The 26287-nt window shown below is 42.5% G+C and overlaps 1 protein-coding gene across 2 annotated transcripts in view; it reads right to left on the reverse strand.

Annotated features, from left to right (window-relative positions):
• Positions 1-4469: 4469 nt before the first annotated feature.
• Positions 4470-26287, reverse strand: part of SERTM1 (serine rich and transmembrane domain containing 1) — a 28208-nt gene continuing 6390 nt past the window's right edge. For both annotated transcript variants that reach the window (XM_034758601.1, XM_034758602.1), the window contains exon 2: positions 4470-7654. In XM_034758601.1, coding sequence (XP_034614492.1) covers positions 7145-7468 — 324 coding nt within the window. In that variant the 5' untranslated portion in view covers positions 7469-7654 and the 3' untranslated portion in view covers positions 4470-7144. The remainder of the gene's footprint in view (positions 7655-26287) is intronic.

Here is a 26287-nt window from a genome sequence, read left to right on the forward strand (position 1 = left end):
CTGGGGCTGCACCCATCATAATTTAGAAGGGAGATTTTTGCAGATTGTGTATTCTTGAGGAATTTGATATAATGTGGAATAAAAATAATTGTATTCACATTCTGCAGCAAGAAAGTATCTGTTATTAGCAAAACTAATCAAAAAGTTTTCTTCCAAACTTTTTCAGCAAAAATTTTAAGGTAAAAAAAGCATTTTTTTTAATGAAAACAAGAAAAAAATTAACAAAAATGAAACATTTTAATTTTTGTCAAAATTTAAATGTCCTGACCAGGTCTAGTTATTAGCTCACGTACTATTTTTTCCATAAAAGAACTAGCGCTTGGTAATCCCATAAAACTTGATGGCGAGTATCTACTAGCCTGTGGTTACTCCTGCAAGTATTCTGTTGGAATTTACTTGTTATGAGCCAGATTCAGTCTGATACAACTCCTCTGCAATCCTGGTGGCTAAATACAGTCCCACATGTCACTGAAAGATGGAAGGAATAATAATTTTATAAAAACAGGTAAACATTTCCAGCAAAGTCAACTTCCTACAGTTTTTGTAGAAAACTGAAGATCTTTAACATCTTATAAGGTCATAATAGCAATGGTGAACACTGCATCATTGTGAATAAAAAATTACTTTTTAAATATATACACACACACACACATACACATCTACATAGCTGGTCAAGTCAAGCACGTTAGGCTAAGTGGTTTAACCATTCAGCAACTGAGGGAAGAACATTGTGCAAGTTCCTTAGGGAACCAGGCAACCCTTGCTGATGGGTGCAGCCTGAAAGTATGTAGCTTATGTCTTCCAATAGGTCACCACAGCAAAGGGGAGGAGTCATGAGGCTGCACTTATAATCATTATCAGCGCATCTGATCGCTCCGCATCTGAAACAATTGAACTTTACCCAGAGACCGTCAAAACCACGGGGCTGGACAGTGGGAGCTGTCTCAAGAGAAGCATTGGCTCTGTCTCAAGCTTGTTCTTGCATCCTACCGGTAGTATGCCCCTGGGGGTGATACCCAGGTTCTTTAGGGGAATTGTCCAAACAGAGGTGCCTTGAGCTAAGGTGGTGACTTGGTGAATTAAATACATCTTTAAAAAGGAGTAACTGTGGCATGTCTTGCGCTTTAGGGTGCAAATTCTACAAGGTGACGTGTCACCTGATGTCAGGAGTGGCAAAGTTGGACAGGACCAGCAACCAGGCTAGATTGGTTGGTCTGATGCTACCTGAGATTATGTATATGGTTTCCCTTAGCTGAGTGGCTACTAGTTAGGCCTGGTCTGCACTACAACATTAGGACGACATATGCTGCATTAGGTCAAGTTAATAATGTATGTGTCGACACTATCAAGTCCCTTCTGTCGACCTAAAGGCTTGTAAAGTCGACTTCTGTACTCCACCTCCGCGAGAGGCGTAGCGCTTCAGTCGACATCCATGCGTTGACATGGGGATAGAGTAGACACTGCGCTGTGTAATTTGAATGAATTGGCCTCCTGGAGGTATCCCATAGTGCTCTGCTGTGACCACTCTGGAGAGCACTTTCAACTCCCCTGCACTTCAGCCAGGTACACAGAAAACAGCCGACTCCCTGTTAAAGCCCCGGGAACTTCTGAATTTTCATTTCCTGTTTGATCGGTGTGGTGAGCTTGTCAGCACAGCTGACAATGGATGCTCAAGGCCGTAAACACACTCCAGCACGGAGCACACAGGATTCAGTGCCTGTCCTCAAGCACCATCCAGGCTGCTAGAGGAAAGGGGGTTGTGTTGAGGTTACAACCATTGATCCCAAGGATGTCTCAACAAAAGCTGCAGCAGAAGACCTCTTGCCCATGCCTCGTGGCCTTACGCACCATGGTTGTGGCTTGCAGGGAAGTGCATTGAGGGGTGTTTCTTTTATAAAAAGATTTAACCTTGCACCAGAAACAATGTATGCACTGTCAATGCTACCCTGGTGCTTTTTATTCTTTGCAGCTGAAACCTTGTCTGTAGGCGCATCCTCCACGCCGGGACACAGACATTCCCAGATTAGAAAGCGGAAAAAGAAGACTCGGGAGGACATGTTCAATGAGTTAATGCGTGCCTCTGAGAGTGACGAGACGGAGCTCAGTGCATGGAGGATTGTACTGTCGGACAGCCTGCACAATGACTGCGAGGACAGGAGACCATGCAGGGAACACAAGCGTGACACGCAGGACGAGATGGTGCGGATTATGAGGGAGCAAACAGACATGTTGGGGCATCTGGTTGAGGTTCAAGAAAGGCAGCCGGACGCTAGAGTCCCACTTCAGCCTATGCTGAACCTGCTGCTATCATTGCCAAGTTCCAAATCCGCCTCTCTTATGAGGCGTTCTATGAGGCGAGGAGTTTGGTCCCTTGCACTCAACTCCAGGGGAGGGTACAAGGACCAAAAGGCGCCCATTCCCACGCCTTTGATTGTTGTTGCAGTGCAATTATAAGCAAGCTGTCCTTGTTTCCCCCGCCCCCTCAGTGTTATCAGCCATTTTGCCCCAGGTTATCTTACTTTTCTTTGCTGTCTCTCAGTGTTTGTGAGCATAATAAAACTTAATGGATTGAGAAGAAAAGGCTCTTTATTCATTCAGCACACAGTAGTTAGCGGGGTGCAGTTTACAGGGGAGTACATGCAATGAAGGGTAAGGAACAACACACATAAGTGTCACATTACTGTTGGTCAGTGACGAAACTAGTTTTCAAAGCCTCACAGAGATGCAGAGTGCCTCGATGTGCTCTTCTTATTGCCCTAGTGGTTGGCTGCTCAAAATTGGCTGACAGGCGATCTGCCTCTATCTCCCACTGCGCCAGAAACTTTTCTCCCTTTGTTTCACAGATACTATGGTGCACCCAGCAGTCAGCAATAACAATGGGGATATCACTTTCACTGAGGTCTAACCTAGTAAGCAGGCTACACCAGGGGTCTTTTAAACAGCCAAGGGCACATTCCACCACCATTCTGCACTTGCTCAGACCAATGGTTGAACCAGTCCTTACTGCTGTTGAGGCTGCCTGTGTACAGCTTCATGAGCCATGGGAGCAAGGGATAGGCTGGGTTTTCCAGGATCATAATTGGCATGTCAACATCACCAATGGTTGTTTTGCAGTCTGGAAAGAAAGTTCCTGCTTGCAGCTTTCTGAACAGACCGGAGTTCATAAAGATGTGTGTGTCATGCACCTTTCCCGATCATCCCACGTTGATGGTGAAACAGCCCCTGTGATCCACCAGCGCTTGCAACACCATTGAGAAGTACCCTTTTGATTTATGTACTCTTTGGCAAGGTGGTCAGGTGCCAAGATAGGGATATGCATTCTGTCTATCACCCACCACAGTTAGGGAACCCCATCACAGCAAAACCATCCACTATGTCCTGCATGTTGCCCAGAGTCACAACCCTTCTTAGCAGAAGTCTGTGGATTGCCCTGGAAACTTGGATCACAGCAGACCCCACAGTAGATTTACCCATTCCAAATTGATACCCCACTGACTGGTAGCAGTCTGGCATTGCAAGTTTCCACCGAGCTATCGCCATTCGCTTCTCAACTGTCAAAGCAGCTCTCGTTTTAGTATTGCTGCACTTCAGGGCTGGGGAAAACTCTTCGCACAGTTCCATGAAAGTGGCCTTGCGCATTTGCAGCCACTGCTCATCATCCCACAGCTGCATAACTATGTGGTCCCACCAGTCAGTGCTTGTTTCCCGGGCCCAGAAGCGGCGCTCCACCATGTAAAGGTGATGCACAACTGTCACCAGCATCTGCAAATTGCTCCGCTCCATGGCTTCTAGCAGGGCTGCTTGCACGGCATCACATTGTTCTGCGTGGCAGCTCCTTTATCAGCTGAGCAAATACTGCAGGATAAGGCACGAGGTGTTTGTAATGCTCAAAACAACAGTGTACAGCTGAGTGGGGTCCACGCTTGCTGTGCTATGGCGTCTGTGCAGGTAACCCAGGGTTAGGAAAAAAGGCAGGAAAAAGGCTTGGTTTGTTTGCCGTTGATTTCAAGGAGGGAGTGAGGGAGGTAAGTGCATCATGGGAAACTAATGCCATGTTCCCACCCGCGCAAATGTTTTGGTCCCATGAGGCATTTGCAAGCCCAACCCAACATTCCACTCGGCTCCAGGCACTGTGGGATAGCTACCCACAGTGCAGCGCTCCGTGCGTCGATGCAAGCCCTGCTAGTGAGGATGTGCTCCGCCACACAATGTGCATAGTGGGGACATGCAGAATCAACTGGCTTAAATTGGAGGCTCAATGTCGACTTAAATAAAATCAACCTAATTTTGTAGTGTAGACATACCCTTAGATAATATTACCTATTTTCATGCTGCGGCTCCCACCTCCATTTTTTATATGGGTATTAACCTCATTTGCTGCAAAGGAGACATAGGCGACTGAATTCAGGCCTTGGCAGGTAAATGAAGATGGAGCTGGTTTTCAGCTATCTTGTTTTAAAGTTAATTTATTTGTATTTAGAAGTCTACACACAAACACATTGGGTTACAGATTTTGGGATCTTAAACAGCTTTCATAAAGGAAATGTTACTTGTTCAACTTCAAATAAATAACTTAGTAGTTCCCCATGTCCTTTTACCAGTTTCTAGTGAAAATTGAGTGAATCTGTTTCAGGAAAACTATGTCTGGATGAATAGAGTAATTGAGAGACTAAATATCTCTATAAAAGCAGAGTGGATCAGCAATCCCAGTGACTTAAGTTCTTTACTTTGCAACAAAATGCTTTGGCTCTTATAAGAATCTAATCAACACCAAAACTTATTGATAATACATTAATTTTTAAAAGTTGAAAACACCAATTCCAATTTAATCTGCCTTTGTTTGGCACTGAATAATGATATTTCTAATTACTACATTTATATTTGATGGTAAAAAACCTGCATTTTCATAGAGTATCCAATTAATGTTGGATGTTGGGATATGAGTCCTGCCTGTAGCAAACTGATAACCTGGAGGATAAAAATGTTTTAAAAAGTTGTGGAGTGTTCCATGTACAGCTGTGGCCCCATAGGCTGTAATATACCAACAACTCCTTAACTTTAACATGCTGGCCAAATAATACATGACTTGATCCTCCAAGGATCCAATTATCTCTTGAGAGATGCTGGGTGACGGGTGTGGAGGGTGCTGGTACTTTGCAGGAGGCGCACAGACCTCTGCAGGATCGGGCACACCGTTTGTAAGGGGAACGGTAACACCAGTCAGTTAGAGATACTAGTGCGGCTCTGCTAGTTAAAACCAGCGATGACATGTCTCTGTTCTTCTCATGTTCCTTTAACTGAGTTGGATCTTGCTCAAGGGCAAAGCACCCATTGACTTTAGGTGAAGCAGGATTGAGCTCAACGTACAACTGTTCCCATTGGATCACGTTCTGTAATGATGCTATAATGTAATAACCTGGAACAATTTGGAGGCTGCAATAACAAACCAATCTTTGCATTCCATATCATATCACTGCCAATTTAATGGGACTAAACCCACGTCAGGTGTGCTGGAGACCTCATAGAATTGTGCTTTGCAATAATAATAATTGCTTTATGACAGTAACTGAATACAGGACTCTGTTTTAATCAAGGAAGCTACTGTATTACATTTGGATACAATGGAGAGTTACTGAGAGTATATCATACCAATTATGTAAGTGTGTATGGGTCTGTTCTCTGTGCTGGGATCAGTCCTGTAAACCCCTATTCCCCTGGGGCTAGGTTATGCCATTTCAGCACAGCCCAAACTATGGGGGTGTGTGGAGCATTGGGAGGCATCTAGGCTCAACATATGTGACCCTGAACTCCCTAGAGCAGGAGGAAGGCATGCCCACTACTACACCTCTTAATGGGGTACAGCTTATTCTCCCACCATGCATCCTGAGCCCATTCCGTAGTGTGGAGGAGAGGCTGGGCCATGGCCTCACCTCCCCCCAGTTCTTCTTATCCTCATTGGGACACTGTGCATCACTGATGGAGTAGGGAGAGAGCAGGCTCTGTGAAGGGACTGTGACATTGCCTGGCCCTTACACAGGCCATGCCAAGAAGGATTCGCCTTGCTCTGCCACCCCACTGTGCATCCATGTAAGGAGAAGGCAGAATCTGGCCCTTCACTAGTTCTGACCGATGTAAGTAGCTCCACTGAGGTAAGAACTCCTCATGCCTATAAGGGCTCTTAATACAGGTAATCAGCTGCCAGCAACGGTAATGGGAGTTACGTGTCTCTCAAGGAGAGAAAAGGCTGCTCAGATTGTGTTTGGCTCCATTAACAATAAACTAGAGTAGCACTGAAGTGTGGAAAGGAGGTGTGCTGTATTTGTGATGCAGAGGCAGAAACTATCCCCTTGAGAAGCAGGGAGTCCTGTCAACTGCATGCAAGTAGGTTCTAAAAATATCTTTACAACATACAGTACAGCTTGAGTTTACAACTATGCATATTTATTCTAGTTGCTTTTGCTAAATAAAATTAAGCAAATATGTCAAAGTGTATGTGAAAGTTGACTTGTAGAGGCTTTATACAGAAAGATTCAATGAATAGGTATACATAGACAAAATTAATGTTTGTTAACAAAAGAATTATTTTAGTTTTGTTTTAATAACATAATTTAAATACTGAAATGAAATCACAATTAAAAACAAAACAAACAAAAAACCCCACCAACAACTTTAAAATTAGCCAAGGCGCCACTTTGTCTATTAAATTAGTGTGGTGGCATTTTTGTGAAAGTGAACTTGTCCAGAAGGCGCTATCCAGTGAAAAGTCAATGACACACTAACAAAGGGAAATCCAGGTCAGAGGAATACAACTGCAGAGAAGAATTAGAACATCCACCTAGAACCATATTTAAATTTGGCAGGAAGACGGTGGGTATGAATGGATGTGTATATGTATGAGAGAAAGGCAGCATTACCAGTACATACATGAAGCTACGACCAGATGCTATTTTCCATGCTCCAAGATGAAAAGCATCGTTAATAAAAGGGGAAATGGAAGCTAAAAAGAGAAAGAAAAAATCAAAGAGAACTTTAAAAGTCACCTCTTTCATGATTAATAGTCTTCAATGGTAAACATTGCATGCACTATTTCCCTCAAAAACTGGACAAAGTTGTTCCATTCCCAATGTATTTCCTTCATTTCTTTTCATGAAGAAAGGTTTGAGAAAGCAGATCGCTGGGAAGAAATACTACAAACTTCTAAATTAGTGAAAGAACTTCCAGCATCACTAGTGTATTCTGGGTAGGAGGCACTGGAAGAAATGATGTTTTTCAGCCTCTGAAGTGCAATGATTAATAGCAAAAGAAGAAATGCTAAGAGACTGAGAAATATAGAAACATAGACATAGACATTTGATAAGCGGCCAGATGAGGAATCTACTGAAGTTGACAGGGATGTGGGATATAGCTCCAGAAAAGTCCCATTTTCCATGTTTCCTACTAATCCAGATGAAGGGTCAAGTTCTGACATTTTGCGTGTGTGTTTTTAAGGGAATAGATGTTGTAGTCAAAGGCAGTTTCAGAAGTATAAAAAATGCTGTATTCTAGATGCTTTCATTTTTCCATCACAACATAGACATAACAAGTCACCCTGTGATCAGAGTTATTCTTTACTTCTCAAACCCACAGGTCATATAAGACGCTGTATCTTTCAGTCCTGAAAGAAAAGAAAAATAGAATTAATTTACTATTAGACCATGTGCTTTAAGTGTTCACTCGAGGCAATATAATTTTAAAAACAGTAAATTATTTCCCCATAAAGTTGACCTCAAGAACTTAAAAAAGAAAAGAAAAAATAAATCAGTATCTGTTGCTTTATGGTCTGATTTCTCCAAAAAACAGGGGTAGAAGGAAAATTCTGCACATAAATTTCCCACAGCTTTTACTAGAGATTAGCCAGATCCAAAACTCCTGATCCAAACAGCTCTGAACTTGGTGTGGGAGAAAGTCTTGGACTGCAAACCCAGATCCAGATACAAATTTCTCGCTGACTATATCCTCATGGAGCCAAATGAACCCCAGAATCCAAGCACCCTCAAATTTTGTAGAGGAAGGAATGTTTCATAATGAAGATCCAGATCTGAATTTAGTGCCTCAGGCCATCTCTATTGATGTCATCTACAGTCATGTTTGCCAGTTCATGTGTCACGTGATGCTCCAACATAAACTAAACTGGTGATATCCCAGCTACTCCCAAACCCTGTTGGAGCATGGTGCCGGCCAAATAAATGCTGTTTCATAATCTATGGTGAAGGTTTGTGCTACAGTATGAATTCTTTGCTATGGGGAATCTTTAGAAAATGCAGGAATTCAGGAATTGGCCATCAACTATCTGTTTCCACACCAGAAATTTTTTTACAAAATCCTTGTAAAGAGTTAAACTTGTAATCCTAGAGTCAGGTTTTTAAGCAAAGTGACAGATGGTAAACCCACTACCACTATTAAACCTATGTCTCTGTGATGTCTTGTCTGAGGTAACCAGAACCAGAGAATTTGCTGTGGCTTATTTATTTTACATTTATAAAATGTGCGGATCTAATTTCACAAAGTGCATATACAAAGATTAAAATGCAAGAATCAAGTCATTACCAGACTGATCTGCTATTGATAAGGTGGCTTCAATAAAATAAACTTCTCAGCCAAAAACTGCACCTTTTCCTTCTGACACCCACAATTCAGCAAACTTGGCCTCAATCTAAGGCGGGATGGGCAAACGTTTTGGCCTGAGGGCCACATCTGGATATAGAAATTGTATGGCGGGCCATGAATGCTCACGAAATTGGGGTTGGGGTGTGGGACAAGGTGAGGGCTCTGGCTGGGGGTGCGGGCTCTGGGGTGGGGCTGGGGATGAGGGGTTTGGGGTGTAGGAGGGTGCTCCGGGCTGGGACTGAGGGGTTTGGAGGGCGGGAAGGGGATCAGGGCTGGGGCAGGGGGTTGGGGCATGGGAGGGGGGGTGGCTCAGGGGGTGTAGGCTCCAGGCGGCACTTAACTCAAGTGGCTCCCAGAAGCAGCGGCATGCCCCCCTCTGGCTCCAACATGGAGGCGCGGCCAGCAGGCTCCGCTGCGTGCTGCCCCATCTGCAGGCACTGTCCCTGCAGCTCCAATTGGCCGCGGTTCCCGACCAATGGGAGCTGTGCGGGTGGCACTTGGGGCCGGGGAAGAGTATGGAGTGGAGCCCCCTGACTGCCCCATGCATAGGAGCTGGAGGAGGACATGCTGCTGCTTCCAGGAGCTGCGCAGAGCGGCCCCCGACCCTGCTCCTCAGCTGGAGTGGGTCAAGCCCCAGACCCTGCTCCCCAGCAGGAGCTCGAGGGCTGGATTAAAATGGCTGGTGGGCCAGATCCAGCCCAGGGGCCGTAGTTTGCCCACCCCAATCTAAGGGCTCATCTAGACAAACACTTAGTTCACTGCACTCTGGGATGCAAATCTACCCTACACTAACGTGCCACACAGTAAGATGCCTGTGTAGACCCTGCTGCTGCACACTACACGCTACCTAGTGCGCTTTAACTTACTCCTGTTTCAAAACCAGGTCAATCAAAGCACACCACAAAACTTTCCATGGTTGGTAGGCTGGCAGAAGGGTCCACATTGACACTTAAAGTGGGGCAGGCTAGTGCAGGGTAGATTTATACCCCAGCCTGCCACGAACTAAGACTTAAGGTTTGTATAGACAAGCCCTAAGAGAGTGGATTCCATAGATGAGGAGGGCCCTTCAACTGAAAATACTTTGCTTCCAGACCCCTCATGTTTAAATCTGGAGGCTCAGGTGCCTCAGATGATCCCAACAGTCAGGGTAAAACTGAGGCAAGAAGAGGTCTATACTAGAGGCTTTTGCACCATGTAGCTAATCGCCAGTGTAGATATGCTGCACCAGAGTTAGAACAGCCTTAGTGAGTAGAAAATGGGTGTAAAATGCTAATATTCTGTTTTGGTAGTTCTGTACACCACTGTCCATTAACTTTGTACTCATGTCAATAGCTACTCAAGTGATAAGGCATTGGAGAATCACACCAACTACCTATCTATCTATCTACATGTACATCCATCCTTTGAATACACCTGCTGAATCCTCTTATATTGTTGGGGAAAGGTAGTAACCTTTTCTTCCCCTACACGAAGACAACATCTACAGCACGAAGCTGAAGAAGACGGGGTCCCACCTATGATGAACTTGCTTTGAACCTTAAACTTTAGTTTCAATTCAGTTTAAGTATTTGTAATGTTCATTTCCAGGCTTTGAGGAACATTTTTATCTACTCTTTTTAATGCTTTGTAGAGAAGAGAAGGATTTTCCCTTGCCAAGCTTTTCCTTCTAAACCTACATTTATTAAGTTTGTATCTGCACCTTTCTACTATATCAGTGAGCATTCTATACTCTCCAGCTGGGGAAAGTAAGCAAAGTTGATTTTACAGGTGCCTTAATGCTCTGATGTAATCAACCCTGCATAGGTGCAAAACAGAGGAGGAAGAACACAAGTGACTCTTTCATTGTTGTGTCCCTGAGAAAGGGCAGGTAAAATTGTAGTCTAGGTATGGAAAAGACTGTGAAAGATTAGTGTCACTAACAGCTCTAGACTATCCAGAGGGAGTAGGGAGGATCCTGGACCAAGGAGCCCAGGTTGAATGCTGTGCAAAACTAACACAGCCATCATTTTCCCCTGACCTCCAGGAGGCACTGTACCCTATCTAACCTTAAGCCTCTTTGCACATGTCCAGTTCAGAATCAGCCATGAGTGAAACAGGAAGTTGAACTTTTGATGCAAGGAACTCTTCAGCCTTCATCTGACATCATCTTAAAGGGCAAAGAGATTACCCAATAGTAAAACAAAACAAAACAAAAACACACAAATAAAACCCTTAAATAAACTGAATTACCTGTTCCTAAAATAAGTGGTTTTTATTACAGACTACATTGGCCGTCTTGAGAGGCCCCACATTTTCAAATGCAACTAGTTTTAACTAAACATTGATATCGTTATTAAGGCCCAGTTCTGCCATTGTTACTGCCATTGAGTAGCATCTTACTTCATAGATAATCCCCTGTGACTTCACTAAAGCTTCCTGCAGTGTAGGTTCTATGCCGTGTAAATAGCAGTGGCAGAATCAGGCCCTTAAAATAATAATGTTATCACTTTGTCGTCTTTTTTGGATGTCACACTAAAGCATGTTGCTATGTTTCCATGAAAATGTTCCAACACTCTTGCCCATAATGCTCCACCTTATAATTTTACCTTTGAAATTTATATTTCCTGTCAATTCTCCTAACTTAATTAAGAATCTGTTTCTTCACGAGGCTGACACTTTCACTGCCTGTGAGAAAAGCAAGAAATTGTACTAATGATCCTCAAGAAGGATGAAATAAGTTTCTGCTGATGCTGTTTCTTCTCTGGCAGACTAATAAAAGCCTAAGGAGACACCTATTGAGAGTGCTAAAAAATCTGACTTGCAGTTTCTATAATAATTAGCATAGAGTTACCCATCATGCTTTGCACTGTAAATTAAATTTAGGAGAAACACTATATGCCATAAATAGCCCTAAGTATCCAAGTAATAATGACTAAACTAAGCAGTAAAGAGTCTTTTAATACTACAATTCTTTTCTGTAAACCTTAATTTGTTTTCCATACCTAGATTCCAGTGTGAGTGAATGCAATCTCAGTGTCTCCATAGATAAATACATAATTACACTGTGGTATGAAATCTGCCTTGGTTTTATTGCACACACTTTTGCCATTCTTAATCAGGCATCCAAATGGCCTAAATTGTGTCCACAAAATAATTAGAAGTGCAAAAATACACCTGCAAATTTCAGGCACAAAAAAGAAGGCCGGGTTTTGAAAATCTGACCCTTTTAGTATATATCTTTATACTGATTCATAAAATATGTTGAAACAAACAATTGTTTTAACCCCAATATTATTTACAGCAAGGAATAATATTTAAAGTACACTGTGAAACCAGTTATATTAGACTCAACAGGGAGAGATTCTCCTTTACTTTAGTGGCACAAAGTGAAGTAATGGGATAAAATGTAATGATTTCTTAGTCTGTAATTACTTAAATGTCTTATGGCTAGATTATGTTTAAAAAGATACGCTTTGATATAAAAGATTTTGTCCTTGATTCATTATCACAGTGAACAGCAGATCAGTTGTTAATTGCATTTCTCTATAATAATCTAAGAAACTAATTCACGCTTGTTTTAATTTTGTAAAACATGGGAGATTTATTCAAAATTCTTTATAAAACTTTAAAACTGGTATGTCTTACTTTTGCAGTTAAGAATTATGGACCAATTCAACAAAGCATTTTAGGCCCATGCTTAGCTTTAACCACACAAGTTGTTTCAGTTACTTCAAGGAAACTAATCATAGGCTTAAAGTTAAGCAGGCATATATATATATATATATATATATATATATATATATATATAGAGAGAGAGAGAGAGAGAGAGAGAGAGATGACCTGCTGTATTGGGGGCCTTTATGCTCAATGTAGATCATTACAATATCAATTAGATTGCTGTTTTTTAAAAAACTGAATATTGTGTATCAATATCATAGACAGTATAAAATCTTATATTCCAATGGGCTAGACTCCAGTTCCCTTACTCACACTGAGTAGTACCTGAGTATCTGGCCCAACGTAAGCATGAAGTGATGTGAATATGCCTACCACAAGATGAGAGGGACTCTTTGGAAACATTTTGGGGCAACCCAGAAAAAAAGGTGTTTTATTTAAAATACATATTTAAGAGGAAGGAACTTCACATAGAAATGTTAGATTCAAATGTATCTCAGGTGCATTTGACAAATTTTCATTATCCCGTTGACATTGATGGCAAAGTCCTATTGACTTCAATGGGAACAGGATTGGCCCTGCAGTTCTGATGTTATTCATAGAAAGGCACAGAACCTGTTATGAGAAAAGAAAATGAAATAGATAGGTAGGCTCTATCCTGCTATGTTCCCTTGGGCAGTTTCTGCAGCATGAAGAAGCTGGAAAGCAGCCAGATCTCCCCATCTAGGCCCTGCTAGTATATGTGACTAGCACTGATGTAAGGGCTGTGTGATGGGGTATATCAGGCCCTTTGAGGCCCCCTGCTGGAGGCCTCATGGTCCTACCACACCCCGCTCCAGGAAACAGCAGTAGTGGTGGGCCCTCCAAACAGCATAGAGAGGCTGAGGGGAAGCAGCCATCCAGAGAGAGGCTGCAGGGAGCAGCCAATCAGAGCCTAGCAGGCTCATATAAAAGGAGCTGCTGACAAAGCAGATCAGGTGCTCCTAGCTAGATGCAGGAGCTACAATATCTGGACAGAGCAGTTCCTGGCTGGAGTCAGAGAAGGAAGGTGCTTCTGCTGATGACTGGGACTCAAGCAAGACTTCAGCTCTAAAGTAAGGGAGAAGCTGAAAGTGCTTGGGCTAAGAAGGGAAGTGGCCCAGGGAAATGCAGCAGCAAGTAGTTAAAGAGAAGCAGCTGGTGGCTGCTACTTATAGGGCCCCTGAGTTGTGACCTGGAGTAGTGGGCGGGCCTGGATCACCTCCCACACAGGTAGAGTGGCCTGAACCCAGAGAAGGGAGCTTAACCAAGCCCAGAGAAGGGGCCAGAAGACCCTGAAGAGGGTCAGCATTTAATTGAACCATGTTAACCCAAAAGGGGATCAAACTGAACTAGTGACTCAGCTGGAGAGCTGGGGTCTGGAAGGCTCGCTACAGAGCGAAGAGTCAGCAGGGAGGGGCCCAGGGGCACTGCTCCATAACAGAACAGGTACCACTGGAAGCTAGCTCAGAAGGGGCCAAGGCTAATCAGGGTACTGTGGCCCTGTTAGATGGACTGAGAACTGAGCCTGGAGACAGGGCTACAGACCATGATGTTACAGAGGGCACCATGAGAGCCTCTATTGGATTTGAAGCCTGGAAAGGGTCTGTTTTGTTTGTACACCTACAGATGGTGTGTGACTCAGCCAGAGGCCAAGTCACTGAAAACCTGCTCGAGAAGTTTAACTATCAACAGAGGCCATCGCAAGCAGAGCAAAGCTGAGAGAGTGCAGGTGCAGACACACCTGTCCAGTAGGGGCACTCACTTGAGGTGAGTGGTCTCATCACAGGCTGTGACTGAGGCTAGGTCTACACTACCCGCCTGAATCGGCGGGTAGAAATCGACCTCTTGGGGATTGATTTATTGCGTCCCATCGGGACGCGACAATCGATCCCCGAATCGACGCTCTTACTCCACCAGCGGAGGTGGGAGTAAGCGCCGTCGACAGGAAGCCGCAGAGGTCGATTTTGCCGCCGTCCCTACAGCGGGGTAAGTCGGCTGCGATACGTCGAATTCAGCTACGCTATTGCGTAGCTGAATTTGCGTATCTTAAATCGACCCCCCCCCGTAGTGTAGATGTAGCCTGAGATGTTCCTGGGTGAAGGAGTGTGGCTAAAGGGTCCTGGACTGCCTTAAACTCTGCTTGGTCAAACTGGCTCCCCTATCAGCCCCAAGCTTGGGGAGCCACAAACAGTATCTCCAGGCCCAGTGAACAATTAGCACAGTATAGGATTGAGTCCTTGCTCTTTTTGGTACAAGTGTGCAAATAATTGGAGGAAAAAATCTTGCTTAAATATCCTGGGCCAAATTCCTTCCTGGAATCCTAAAAATCATAGATATGCTCAATAGGTCATCTAGTCCAGTCCCCTGCAGGTGTCTAGACCATCCCTGACAGATGTTTGTCTAATCTGTTCTTAAAAACCTCCAATGATGGAGATTCCACAGCCTCCATAGGTAATTTTTTCCAGTGCTTAACCACCCTGACAGGAAGTTTTTCCTAATGTTCAACCTAAATCTCCCTTGCTGCAATTTTTAAGCCCATTACTTCTTGTCTTTTCAGTGGTTAAGGAGTACAATTTATCACTCTTCCCTTTATAACAACCTTTTATGTACTTGAAGACTGTTATGTCCCCATTCAGTCTTCTCTTTTCCAGACCACACCAACACATTTTTTAAAATCTTCCCTCATTAGTCATGTTTTCTAGATGTTTAATAATTTTTGTTGCTCTCCTCTGGACTTTCTCCAATTTGTCCACATCTTTCCTGAAATGTGGCACCAAGAACTGGACACAGTACTGCAGTTGAGGCCTTATCTGTGCTGAATAGAGTGGAAGAACTACTTCTCGTGTCTTGCTTACAACACTCCTGCTACTACATCCCAGAAGATGATGGTTGTTTTGTTTTGTTTTTTTGCCACAGTGTTACACTGTTGACTCATATTTAGTTTATGATCCACTACAGCCCCCAGATCCTTTTCTGTAGTACTCCTCCTAGGCAGTCATCTTCCATTTTGTATTTGTGCAATTGATTATTCCTTCCTAATTGTAGTACTTTGCATTTGTCCTTTAATTCAGACCATTTCTCCAGTTTGTCAAGATTATTTTGAATTCTAATCCTGTTCTCCAACGCGCTTACAATCCCTTCTGGTTTGGTATCATCTGCAAACTTTATTTGTGTATTCTCTATGCCATTATCCAAATTATTTATGAAGATATTGAATAGAACTGAACCCAGGACAGATCTCCATAGGACCCCATGATATGCCCTTCTAGATCAATTTTGAACCACTGAAAACTACTCTCTGAGTATGGTTTTCCAGCCAGTTATGCACCCACCTTACAGTGGGTTCGTCTAGGCTATATTTCTCTAATTTGTTTATGAGAAGGTCATGTGAGCCAGTATCAAAAGCCTTATTAAAGATATGACATCTACTGCTTCCCTCCTATCACAAGGCTTGTTACCCTGTCAAAGAAGGATATTAGGTTGGTTTGACATAATTTTAGCCTACCCCATTTACACTGATGTTCAGTATGTTAGTTGTCCAATCACTGCCAACTTTTTTGGTAAAAACCGAAACAAAAAAGGCATTCTTTTGTCTACCCTTGAAAATTGTTGTGGATTAAGGCAGGGGTGAATTTAAAGTTCAGCAGCTAGAATAGAAAAATTTAAAATGGGATAACTCCATGGGTGGACCCTTATTCCAGAATAAGATTGTCCACACATGGAGTTATTCCTGAATAGTTTATTCCTGCATAACTCCATCCCACATCAGTCCAAATAGTGAAGACTCCGCAAGCCGAATTGAGCTCTCATTTACATTTGCGTAACCTTCCTGCCTTCAGCTTAGGCCTTCCCTGTGCAATCCCATCACCTTTCAATACGTTGGCATAGCTTGAACTGATTGGAGCTTAGTAAACAAATCTGCTGATGATGCTAAAAAGGAAAAGAATCTAGCTCCGCTCTTTGTTTTGGCTCTTCAGCCCTAATAGGTGTAAAAAATAATAAATGCTTATTGTCACTTAAGACACCAGATATGACTGACTACATACCAGGAGACAGTCTATTGAATATGATTGTGCCATTCTTATATGGTCACTTTTCAGAGTAGAATTGCTGTTTAAATATTTTCCTGTCAGCTATTATTCTTCCATTCATCTCTAAGTGTAATTCACAGACTAAACCTGACTAATCTTATTCTAATTTATTGCCTGTTTACATCTTTCACTGAATGGCACCCCTCTGAAAGGTTATTTCTTGAGAAAATTACAATGAGCCGTTTTCAACAGCACAGACAACATCAATTAATACAATATCCTGACACCCGAATATGTTTAATGTTTTCATTAAATGTTGAGCAGTATGTGAGTCAGTAGTGCTCCCCAACTGCAGACTAAACTGGGTTACAAATGATTGCTGAAATCTCAACATGACATACAGTAAATAGGGTACTTTTTTAGATAACTTTTGTTACACAGTGTTATAAATCTGTTACAGTGCAGTTGCGTCTCTCTCCATATCTTGATTCAACCACTTTCTTTCATCGCCTGGCCTCAGCAAAAATGCAATGTAATGGATCTTCTTCACAATTGCTGGGGCTCTACAAATAGTTGGGAAGGTGAGGAGTGGGGAACCAAGATAAGCCTGGAATATTCATTTTCTTCTGAGTGTATCAGTCACAGACCTTATAAGTTTTTTCAGGAATGGCACCTTGATTTCTTGTTCCTTTCTGACCTGTTGGGACTATGAGTTGAGAGATATTTTAGCTATCATAGAGGTTTGTAAGTGCTCATGAAGAGTGCCAGTTTGACATCACTGAAAACTGAAATGTTTTAGACTTTGCTACACTAATATTTTTGTTAGAATCTCCCACAATCTCTCTCCTTTTCTCTGGTATTTATGTATCATGTTAGTCTGGATCTGTAAAAGCAACAGAGAGTCCTGTGGCACCTTGAAGACTAACAGATGTATTGGAGCATAAGCTTTCGTGGGTGAATACCCACTTCGTCAGATGCATGCGTCTGACTCTCTGTTGCTTCTGGTATTTATGACTCTCATCACCATCCTAAATAAGCACCTCACAATCATATTTTTTTAAATGTATTTATTTTCACAACCCCATGAGGCAGGGAAGTGCCTCATCACCCATTTTACAGAAGGTGAACTAACACAAAGACTAAATGACTTACCCAAGGCCACAGGAAGGCTGTGGTGGAACAGGGAATTGAATCTGGCTCCTGAAGATCTAATTTAGAATACTAACCACTGAGAGTCCGTCCACTCAGCTCTACTGTCCGTATAGCTTCACTCACTGGAGCACTAATCTAGACCAGCCTGTAGCATTTTAACCACCACGTCACTGGATGACAAGTGGTTAAAATGTCAGCAGTTGGTCTGCTTTAGTGATCTCACTATTCATAGAATCCATAGGACTGGAAGGGACCCAGAGAGGTCATCTAGTCCAGTCCCCTGCACTCATGGCAGGGCTAAGTATTATCTATTGCCAGTACTGGTTGGAGAATGTAACTTTATTGTTTTCCTACATTTGTTTTCCTTTTTGCATAGAGCTTTATGCATATAAGACTCCTTTCAGCTAACAAAGCATTCAATGAACTTGACATGCAGGGATCCCTTCAGCACTGAAGTGCAACCAACACTGGTGTGGGAGGATGTAGCCTTTAAGTTGCATACAACCAAACTATGCAGCAGCTCAGAAGAGAGATGTAAGATCACTTTTTCCAATTGAAGCTATAGGGTGATTAGTTGGGGAGACAGAACATAATTCCCCAGTGAGAATTTGGCTAGAATTTCATGATCAGTACTCCCTATTGCTGTAAATATTGCCATTAGCAATTAAAAGTCCAAATAATAAGAATCTTGTTTTTACATTCATCTGAAAGATGGACCCTCCCACACTATGCTGGGGCATGGGATCAGCTAAATACTGCCTCAGTGGGAAGAGTGCCAGCTAATGAATCACCAAAACTACTGCCTGCCACAACTAGTTATTTCCTTAGCAGTTCCCCATTAAAGTCCTAGCTAGGCCCATCACTTTTTAGCTTATGAACTAACAAGATAGAAATCCCAGGTGATTTGGCTACCGGTTAAATCAGGTGGTATTTGTACAAGAGAAAATGTTGTTTGTTTTTCTCCTCGGCTTCGAAAAAGGACACTTAACCTGCTTCAGAGTCTTAGGGATACTTACCCTGCCCTTGATTAAATAGGCTGACGTGTGGGGTCTGTGTTTTTACCATCTAGAACATCATTTTCCATTGCTCTGTATGTGGTATAGTCAGTTACACCAATGCCGACAAGGTGTAAATTGTTACCATTCTGACTCAATTGCACTTTATATTCACTTTGTACCATGGCTACACAAGGTGCAGGGCAACTTGGGATCGGGCCCAACCTGTGTAACATTTAGCTGTTTTCTTAGGAAGATGAGAAAGAGGAAGTAAAGCAAAGGAACAAAATGCTTACTAGCAGGGAGGTGCAAACTCTAGAAGTCAGATGCCAAATGGCCATTTAAATTAGAGCTGTAGCTGGTTATCTCAGCCAGATTTAAAGGGACAGCTAGCAGGAGAAGGGCATGCTGAGAAAAACTCCTATAAAAGAGTAAACCCAAACTCAAGATGACCAGATTGTCAAGGCAAAGGTAACTATGGGGGAAAGTGACTGAATTTCTAAGGGTCAAGCATTTGTATGAAAGTCAAACTGAGTGGGCACCTGGTATGTTTTGTATCTCTGATTGGTATGTCCTCCTATAGTTTAGCTACAAAATTATGTTTACATAGTAAAAAATGAGGGCTATCAAGCAATTAAATTAATTGCAATTAATTGTGAGATAAAAAACAGTAGCAATTAATTGCTGTTTTAATCACACTGTTAAGCAATAATAGAATATAATTAATTTAAATATTTTTGGATGTTTTCTACATTTTCAAATATATTGATTTCAGTTATAACACAAAATACAAAGTGTACAGTGATCACTTTATATTATTTTGATTCCAAATATTTGCACTGTAGAAAAGATAAACAAAAGAAATAGTATTTTTCAGTTCACCTCATCAAGTACTGTACTGCAATCTCTTTATCATGAAAGTGCAACTTACAAGTGTAGAATTATCTTTTATTACATAACTGCATTCAAAAATAAAACAATGTCAAACTTTAGAGCCTACAAATCCACTCAGTCCTGCTTAAGAATATAAGAACCGTCATACTGGGTCAGACCAAAGGTCTATCCAGCCAAGTATCCTGTCTTCCGACAGTGGCAGGTGCCCCAGAGGGAATGAACAGAACAGGTAATCATCAAGTGATCCATCCCCTTTCGCCCATTCCCAGGTTCTGGCAAACAGAGGCTAGGGACACCATCCCTGCCCATCCTGGCTATTAGCCATTGATGGATCTATCCTCCATAAACTTATCTAGTTCTCTTTTGAATCCTGTTATAGTCTTGGCTTTTGCAACATCCTCTGGCAAGGAGTTCCACAGGTTGATTGTGCGTTGTGTGAAGAAATACTTCCTTTTATTTGTTTTAAACCTGCTGCCTATTAACTAGGGGTCACCAAATGAAATTCTTGTGTTTACTTTCTTCACACCAGTCATGATTTTATAGACCTCTATCATATCCCCCCTTAGTTGTCTCTTTTCCAAGCTGAAAAGTCCCAGTCTTATTAATCTCTCCTCAAATGGCAGCCGTTCCAAACCCCTATTCATTTTTGTTGCCCTTTTCTGAACCTTTTCCAAGTTCAATATATCTTTTTTGAGATGCGGCAACCATAACTGCATGCAGTATTCAAGATGTGGGCATACCATAGATTTACACAGAAGCAATATGATATTGTCTGTCTTATTATCTATCCCTTTCCTAATGATTCCCAACATTTTCTTAGCTTTTTTGACTGTCGCTGCACATTGAATGAATGTTCTCAGAGGACTATCCAAAATGACTCCAAGATCTCTTTCTTGAGTGGTAACAGCTAATTTAGACCCCATCATTTATATGTACAGTTGGGATTATGTTTTCCAATGTGCATTACTTTGCATTTATCAAATGGGCCATCTTGATTATCACTACAAAAGGTTTTTTTTCTCCTGCTGATAATTGCTCATCTTAATTCATTAGCTTCTTAGAGTTGGTAGGGCAACTCCCACTTTTTCATGTTCTCTGCATGTGTATATATATCTCCTTACTATATGTTCCATTCTATGCATCCAATGAAGTGGGCTGTAGCTCACGAAAGCTTATGCTCAAATAAATTTGTTAGTCTCTACGGTGCCACAAGTACTCCTGTTCATTTATCAATACTGAATTTCATCTGCCATTTTGTTGCCCAGTCACCCAGTTTTGAGAGATCCTTTTGTAGCTCTTTGCAGTCTGCCTGGGGCTTAACTATCTTGAGTAGTTTTGTATCATCTGCAAATTTTGCCACCTCACTGTTTACCCTTTTCCCAAATCATTTATGAATATGTTAAATAGGACTGAGCCCAGTTCAGATCCTTGGGGGCAGGACCGTACTTAGGCATACGCAACATACGTAGCTGTGTATGGCACCTGAAAATTTGGGGCACCACTTGGTCTCGGTGTCCACCCTCCTGGCTTTCCTATCCTTGTTCTGACCCTTGCTGCAGGCTTCCACAGCTGGCTGCTGCAGCCTGGTGAGTCTTCCTGGGAGGGTGGGGGGATCTATTAGTTAAAAGTGAGTCTTCCAGCCTACCAGACCTATTAGCACAACTTTGAAACTGTTAAAGAGCCATTCAAGGGGTAATGAATCCATTTAACAGGCATTTACCTAACCCCAGGTATATACTGTCAGTTTCTGAATTTGCTGACAAAAACAGCTGTGCATTACTGTAGTATTTACTCAGAACATGTCAGTCTACAGGACCTTAGTTTAAAATTTGCTTTAAGAATATCTCATTAGTGAGTTGGTGAAGATAATAAAATCACATCTCTAAAAAATTCTTGCATAGATTTTTAGATGCACAATCATCTTTAGCCTTAAATGCTTGGATCTTCAGACATACAGTTTTTTTAAATAAATCCTTCAAAAGACCACCCTTATCTAAAATACACATTTTAATTACTATAGTAAAAAAAAACTCGCTTCCAAAGTTTTCCTGTCCTTTCTGTCCATCCCTTTCTCCCTTCACCCCGTCTCCCTCTACCCTCACACCCCTTAAAGGGACAACACCCCTTTCCTTCCGGATAGCTGGACAAAGAGTTTCCCTTTCTTTACTTCTGACTATCTGATGAACTAGTTTTAAGAGAACCCTCCAGCAAAATCAATACCTTAGTAAGATATAAAATCCTTTGTTATGCCTAAAATCTTTGGAAACATATTTTTTAAAGTTGATGAAATTTTGTAAACATGTCTATTGTTATGGAGATCACACAAAGTAAATTAGTGTTCCCTTTTTCTAAAAGCAATGAACATTATGAACATACTAAACCTCTGTGACTGATTAATTTAAAATAATGTCTTTGTTTCAGTAAGTTAAATATGTAGTAATCTGGAATGATTACTTAATGAAGGCTTAAGAGTACATTTAAAATATAAAATCATCTTAGAAATACTGATTAAGAAAATGTGAAACAGAGAAGAGTTGCATCAGGTATTCCATAATATTTAATGTTGTATTCAGCAAGACAGCTGACTCACCCTTACTACAAAGTTTTTGCAAATAAATGTCTGACAAACTTCAGGGCATATCAAAATACCTGTGACTGCCATTTTTTTATTCCCAAGCTTAGTGCTTTTAATTAGGTATCTTCTGCATATCCATTCTGCGTGAGGGAAAAGGTACAGGGGTCTCTGACTGTGAGGAACTGTGACTCTCTGCCACTGTGAGGCGGGATGGGCGTCTCATTATCCTTTGCTGCCTCATCCCGCCCCCGGCCCCTCCGCCAGGTTGCGAGCTGGGGTGAGGCATAGGGGCACCAGCACTATTTATCTCTCTCCATTCTGAAAACTGACCATTTATTCTTACCCTTTGTTTCCTATCTTTTAACCAGTTACCAATCCATGAGAGAACCTTCCCTCTTATCCCATGACTGCTTACTTTGCTTAAGAGCCTTTGGTGAGGGACCTTGTCAAAGGCTTTCTGAAAATCTAAATACACTATATCCACTGCATCACCCTTATCCACATGCTTGTTGACCCCCTCAAAGAATTCTAGTAGATTGGTGAGGCATGATTTCCCTTTACAAAAACCATGTTGATTCTTCCCCCAACAAATCATGTTTATCTATGTGTTTGACAATTTTGTTCTTGTTTTTGACTTCTTGTTCAGTCAATCAGAAATAAGGATGGCATGGTATATGGTGTATTATCACCCTTACTTCTGTGCTGCTGCTGTGGCTCGTGGTGCCGGGCACTTGGTCAGCGGCTCAAGGCGGGCTCCATGTTGTCGCATAGGGCTGTATCTTGCCGGATCCAGTGGCCTTCCTGCAGCCCTCTGGCCACTCCTGGCTCACCAGGGATGCCATTTCAGCTTTTGGTTTGGGGTGTGTTTGTGTGTGTGTGTTTGGGGGGGGGAGGAGTGTGTGTTTTTTGGGGGGAGCACTGTCTTTCTAAGCAGAGCATTCAGGAGCCTGAACGCTTTTTCAGCGAGCAGCAGCTGCTGTCGGCAGCAGTCACTCCTGACACAGCAGCAGCCGCAGACAGGCTCTCCCTGTTCTCCGACCACAGCTCAGCGGTGACTGGGTACACGGGCAGAGGAGGGGGACACCCCGACATCAGCTCCTTTGCCCCTGCTCTGCACAGCAGACAGAAGGCAGCTCCCGGTCCACACTAGCTTGGCCAGAGGCGGCTCCATGGGGTGGGAGGGAAGGGGGGGAGCAGCAGTGGAGTAGGGCGGTGGGAGGAGGGGCACCCCTGCCCCAAGGCATGCAGCGGCATCCCCCTGAGCACGGTGCCCTGGGTGGTGGCCCACCTTTAAAGTCAGTCCTCTCCAGCAGGGAGGGGATGGTGCAGGCAGCGGGGGGCCGGGCTCCTCTCTTCCCCCTGAAAGGTGTTTAACTGGCTGCCTCAAATCACCCACAGACCACAGGACAGGGTCACAATCAATTAGTGCAGCGGGGGGCTGCTGCTGGAGTCACCCAGGGGGTGGGTCCTGTGGCAGCGGCTCCGAAGCTCCCTGTCCCTTTGTGTCCTTGTGGCTGCTGGCGATTGCTCTTACTCTTCTCCTCACGTAAAGGAAATCCATAGATTTTCGTGGGGAGTAGGGGGCGTGAGGCACTTCAGTAATCTGTGCATCTGGCCTGGATATTATGGAGTCTCTTTTCCCTGACCACCTCCTGCTCACTACCACGGCCGGTGCCTCCCTCCCACCTGGCCGCTGCCAAGTCCCATCTCCAGAGATGTGCGATTAACACTTGTTAAAAAAATATATATATTAGTTTATTTTGAGTTAATCGCATGCATTAACTGTGATTAACTGACAGCCCTAATAACAATTCTACATTTGTAAATTGCACTTTCATGATAGAGATTGCACTACAGTACCCCTCTACCCTGATATAACTCTGTCCTTGGGAGCCAAAAAAATCTTACCGCATTATAGGTGAAACCGCGTTATATTGAACTTGCTTTGATCCGCTGGCGTGCGCAGCCCCGCCCACCCTGGAGAGCTGCTTTACCGAATTCGTGTTATATCAGGTCGCGTTATATCAGGGTAGAGGTGTACTTGTATGAGGTGAACTGAAAAATACTATTTCTTTTATTTACCTTTTTTACAATGCAAATTTCTGTAATAAAACAAATTCTGTGTATATTTGAAACAGTAGAAAAACATCCAAAAATATTTATAATAAATGTAAATTGGTATTCTATTATTAACAGTGTGATTAAAACTGTGATTAATCACGATTATTATTAATCTAGTTAATTTGTCTTGTATTAATCGCTTGTGTTAACTGTGATTAGTTGACAGCCCTATAAAAAAAATCCTTTTTAGTCTGTGTTTTACCACCATGTCATCCTACTACCCTTCTCGTCATCCCTCCCAAGGGAGTGAATGAGGAGCATTGACAGCTTGCTTTCCTGTGGCACTGCTTTCAGCTTTGGAGTCATAGAGCCAGATTCTAATCTCAGGTGGGCTTGCGTTAGCTCAGATCTTAATAAAATAAATACTACTATGAATAATTCATAGGTATTATTTATATCATGGTAGCACCTAAAGGACCCTCTTCTACACTAGACACTGTACAAACACGTAACAGAAAGACATCCCCTGTCCCAAAGAGCTTACAGTTTGTTTTCCTACCGTGAAAAACCCATCAGTAAGCACAAGGTCTGCACAAGGACAGCAACAGATTTTGTGCAGCACTACATATCACATATCTAAGATTAGAATCTGACCCATGTGCTGTCTTCAGCAATGCAGATTAAATTGACTGTACATGAGGAAACAAATAGTGCCACTTTCAAAAAGATCATCCCTGAAAGGAAAAAGAGACCCACATAATCTTTATATTTCAAATCTCTACCCTTTCAGCACATTTGGTGCGAACTACTCTTGAGAAATAGTTTTCTAGGGATAAATGTTAACACGTCGGTATGTTGCTTTTATCCCTTCTATCACTGTATTACTTATGGCTTAAGCCTGTCCAAATTCAATAAAGAAAATTACCTAGTGCTACCAAGACTGCTAAGTACATTGTTGAAATCCAAATTTTTTTATTACATTTATTACACTGTTCTGCCCAAAAGCATCAAGACATTATCCTGGAAACCTCTCCCCATTCTGGAACTAAGTGTTGATGCCCCTTAAGGAAATGGGTCACCATCCGATAATAACCCTACTAAGTAGACAACTCAAAAACTAAATCCTGAAAGGAGCTGAGCACCCTCCATACCCAGCACCTCCCAGGATACAACCTTTATTTACTCCTCATTTCTTTCAGAAAGCCTCTCTGGAGGGAAGCAGCATGAGTCTCTTCAAAATGCACATTGTCCTCAAACAAGACAAATACAAATGATTGCACTTGTGTTCCATGTCTCTTTTGTCTATAGACGACTTTCATGAACAAATTCCTTTCACACTGAACACTGCACTTGCTTATTTATTCTACTGTTACATACAGTGCAGTGGCTCCCATACATAGCAAAGAAAACAGTGCCTACACAAGCCGAAAATGATTATACATGCTGGAGCTGCAATGCAAAAACTAATTCATCCTCAAGTCTATTGGAATGTGTTCATTCATATTCAAATGGCAGCCGCACCATTGAGACGGATAGGGCAGAGTTTTGAATTATATGAGGAGTACCATTTGAAAAGGACTAGTTAGTCCAGGAGATCAGGAAGCTCATCTACAATAGGTCCTTTGGATAAGCGGTTGTATCACACACTTTTTATTCCTTCTAATATCTGTTTAATGCCTTTAAAAGCTATTCCCAAAGGCTCAGTTGTGCCATTTACGCAGAGCCTATTATTAAGGGGGAGTGCAACATGGTACTGCCCCAGTTATAACTCAGAGAGGAATTCTGCCTTGATGAGCATATATCCACACTTGCTCTATGGACCAGTGAGATTGGGGGAGGAGGATGGGGCCAGGATCCTGCCTCCTCTCTGCACCTCTGGGGGAGTAAATAGGGAGCAATCTCTGCACTCCTCAGCAAGGACTGCAATTGTGCCTGACCACACAAGGAGGGAAAGCCGGTGCCCTCCCAAAAAAGGAGGAGGCTGAATCTGACTCAAAGGAATTATTGTATGTAGTGTTGCTGAAACTATGTTGGTCCTAGGATATTACCTTTTATTGGACCAACTTCTGCCGGTGAGAGAGACAAGCTTTCAAACTTATACAGTGCTTTTCTTTCCCAGACCTGAAAAACTCTGTGTAAGTGTAACCCACACTCCTTCTGGGTGTGGTGTTCTGTCCCATCTAGTGGCACCAAGACCACCTAGAAAGAGAGAGATTAATGAGTCTGCTCTACAGCCTTAGCTAGCAGACACATGGCTT

Source organism: Trachemys scripta, chromosome 1 (assembly GCF_013100865.1).
Source record: "Trachemys scripta elegans isolate TJP31775 chromosome 1, CAS_Tse_1.0, whole genome shotgun sequence".
NCBI lineage: Eukaryota > Metazoa > Chordata > Testudines > Emydidae > Trachemys > Trachemys scripta.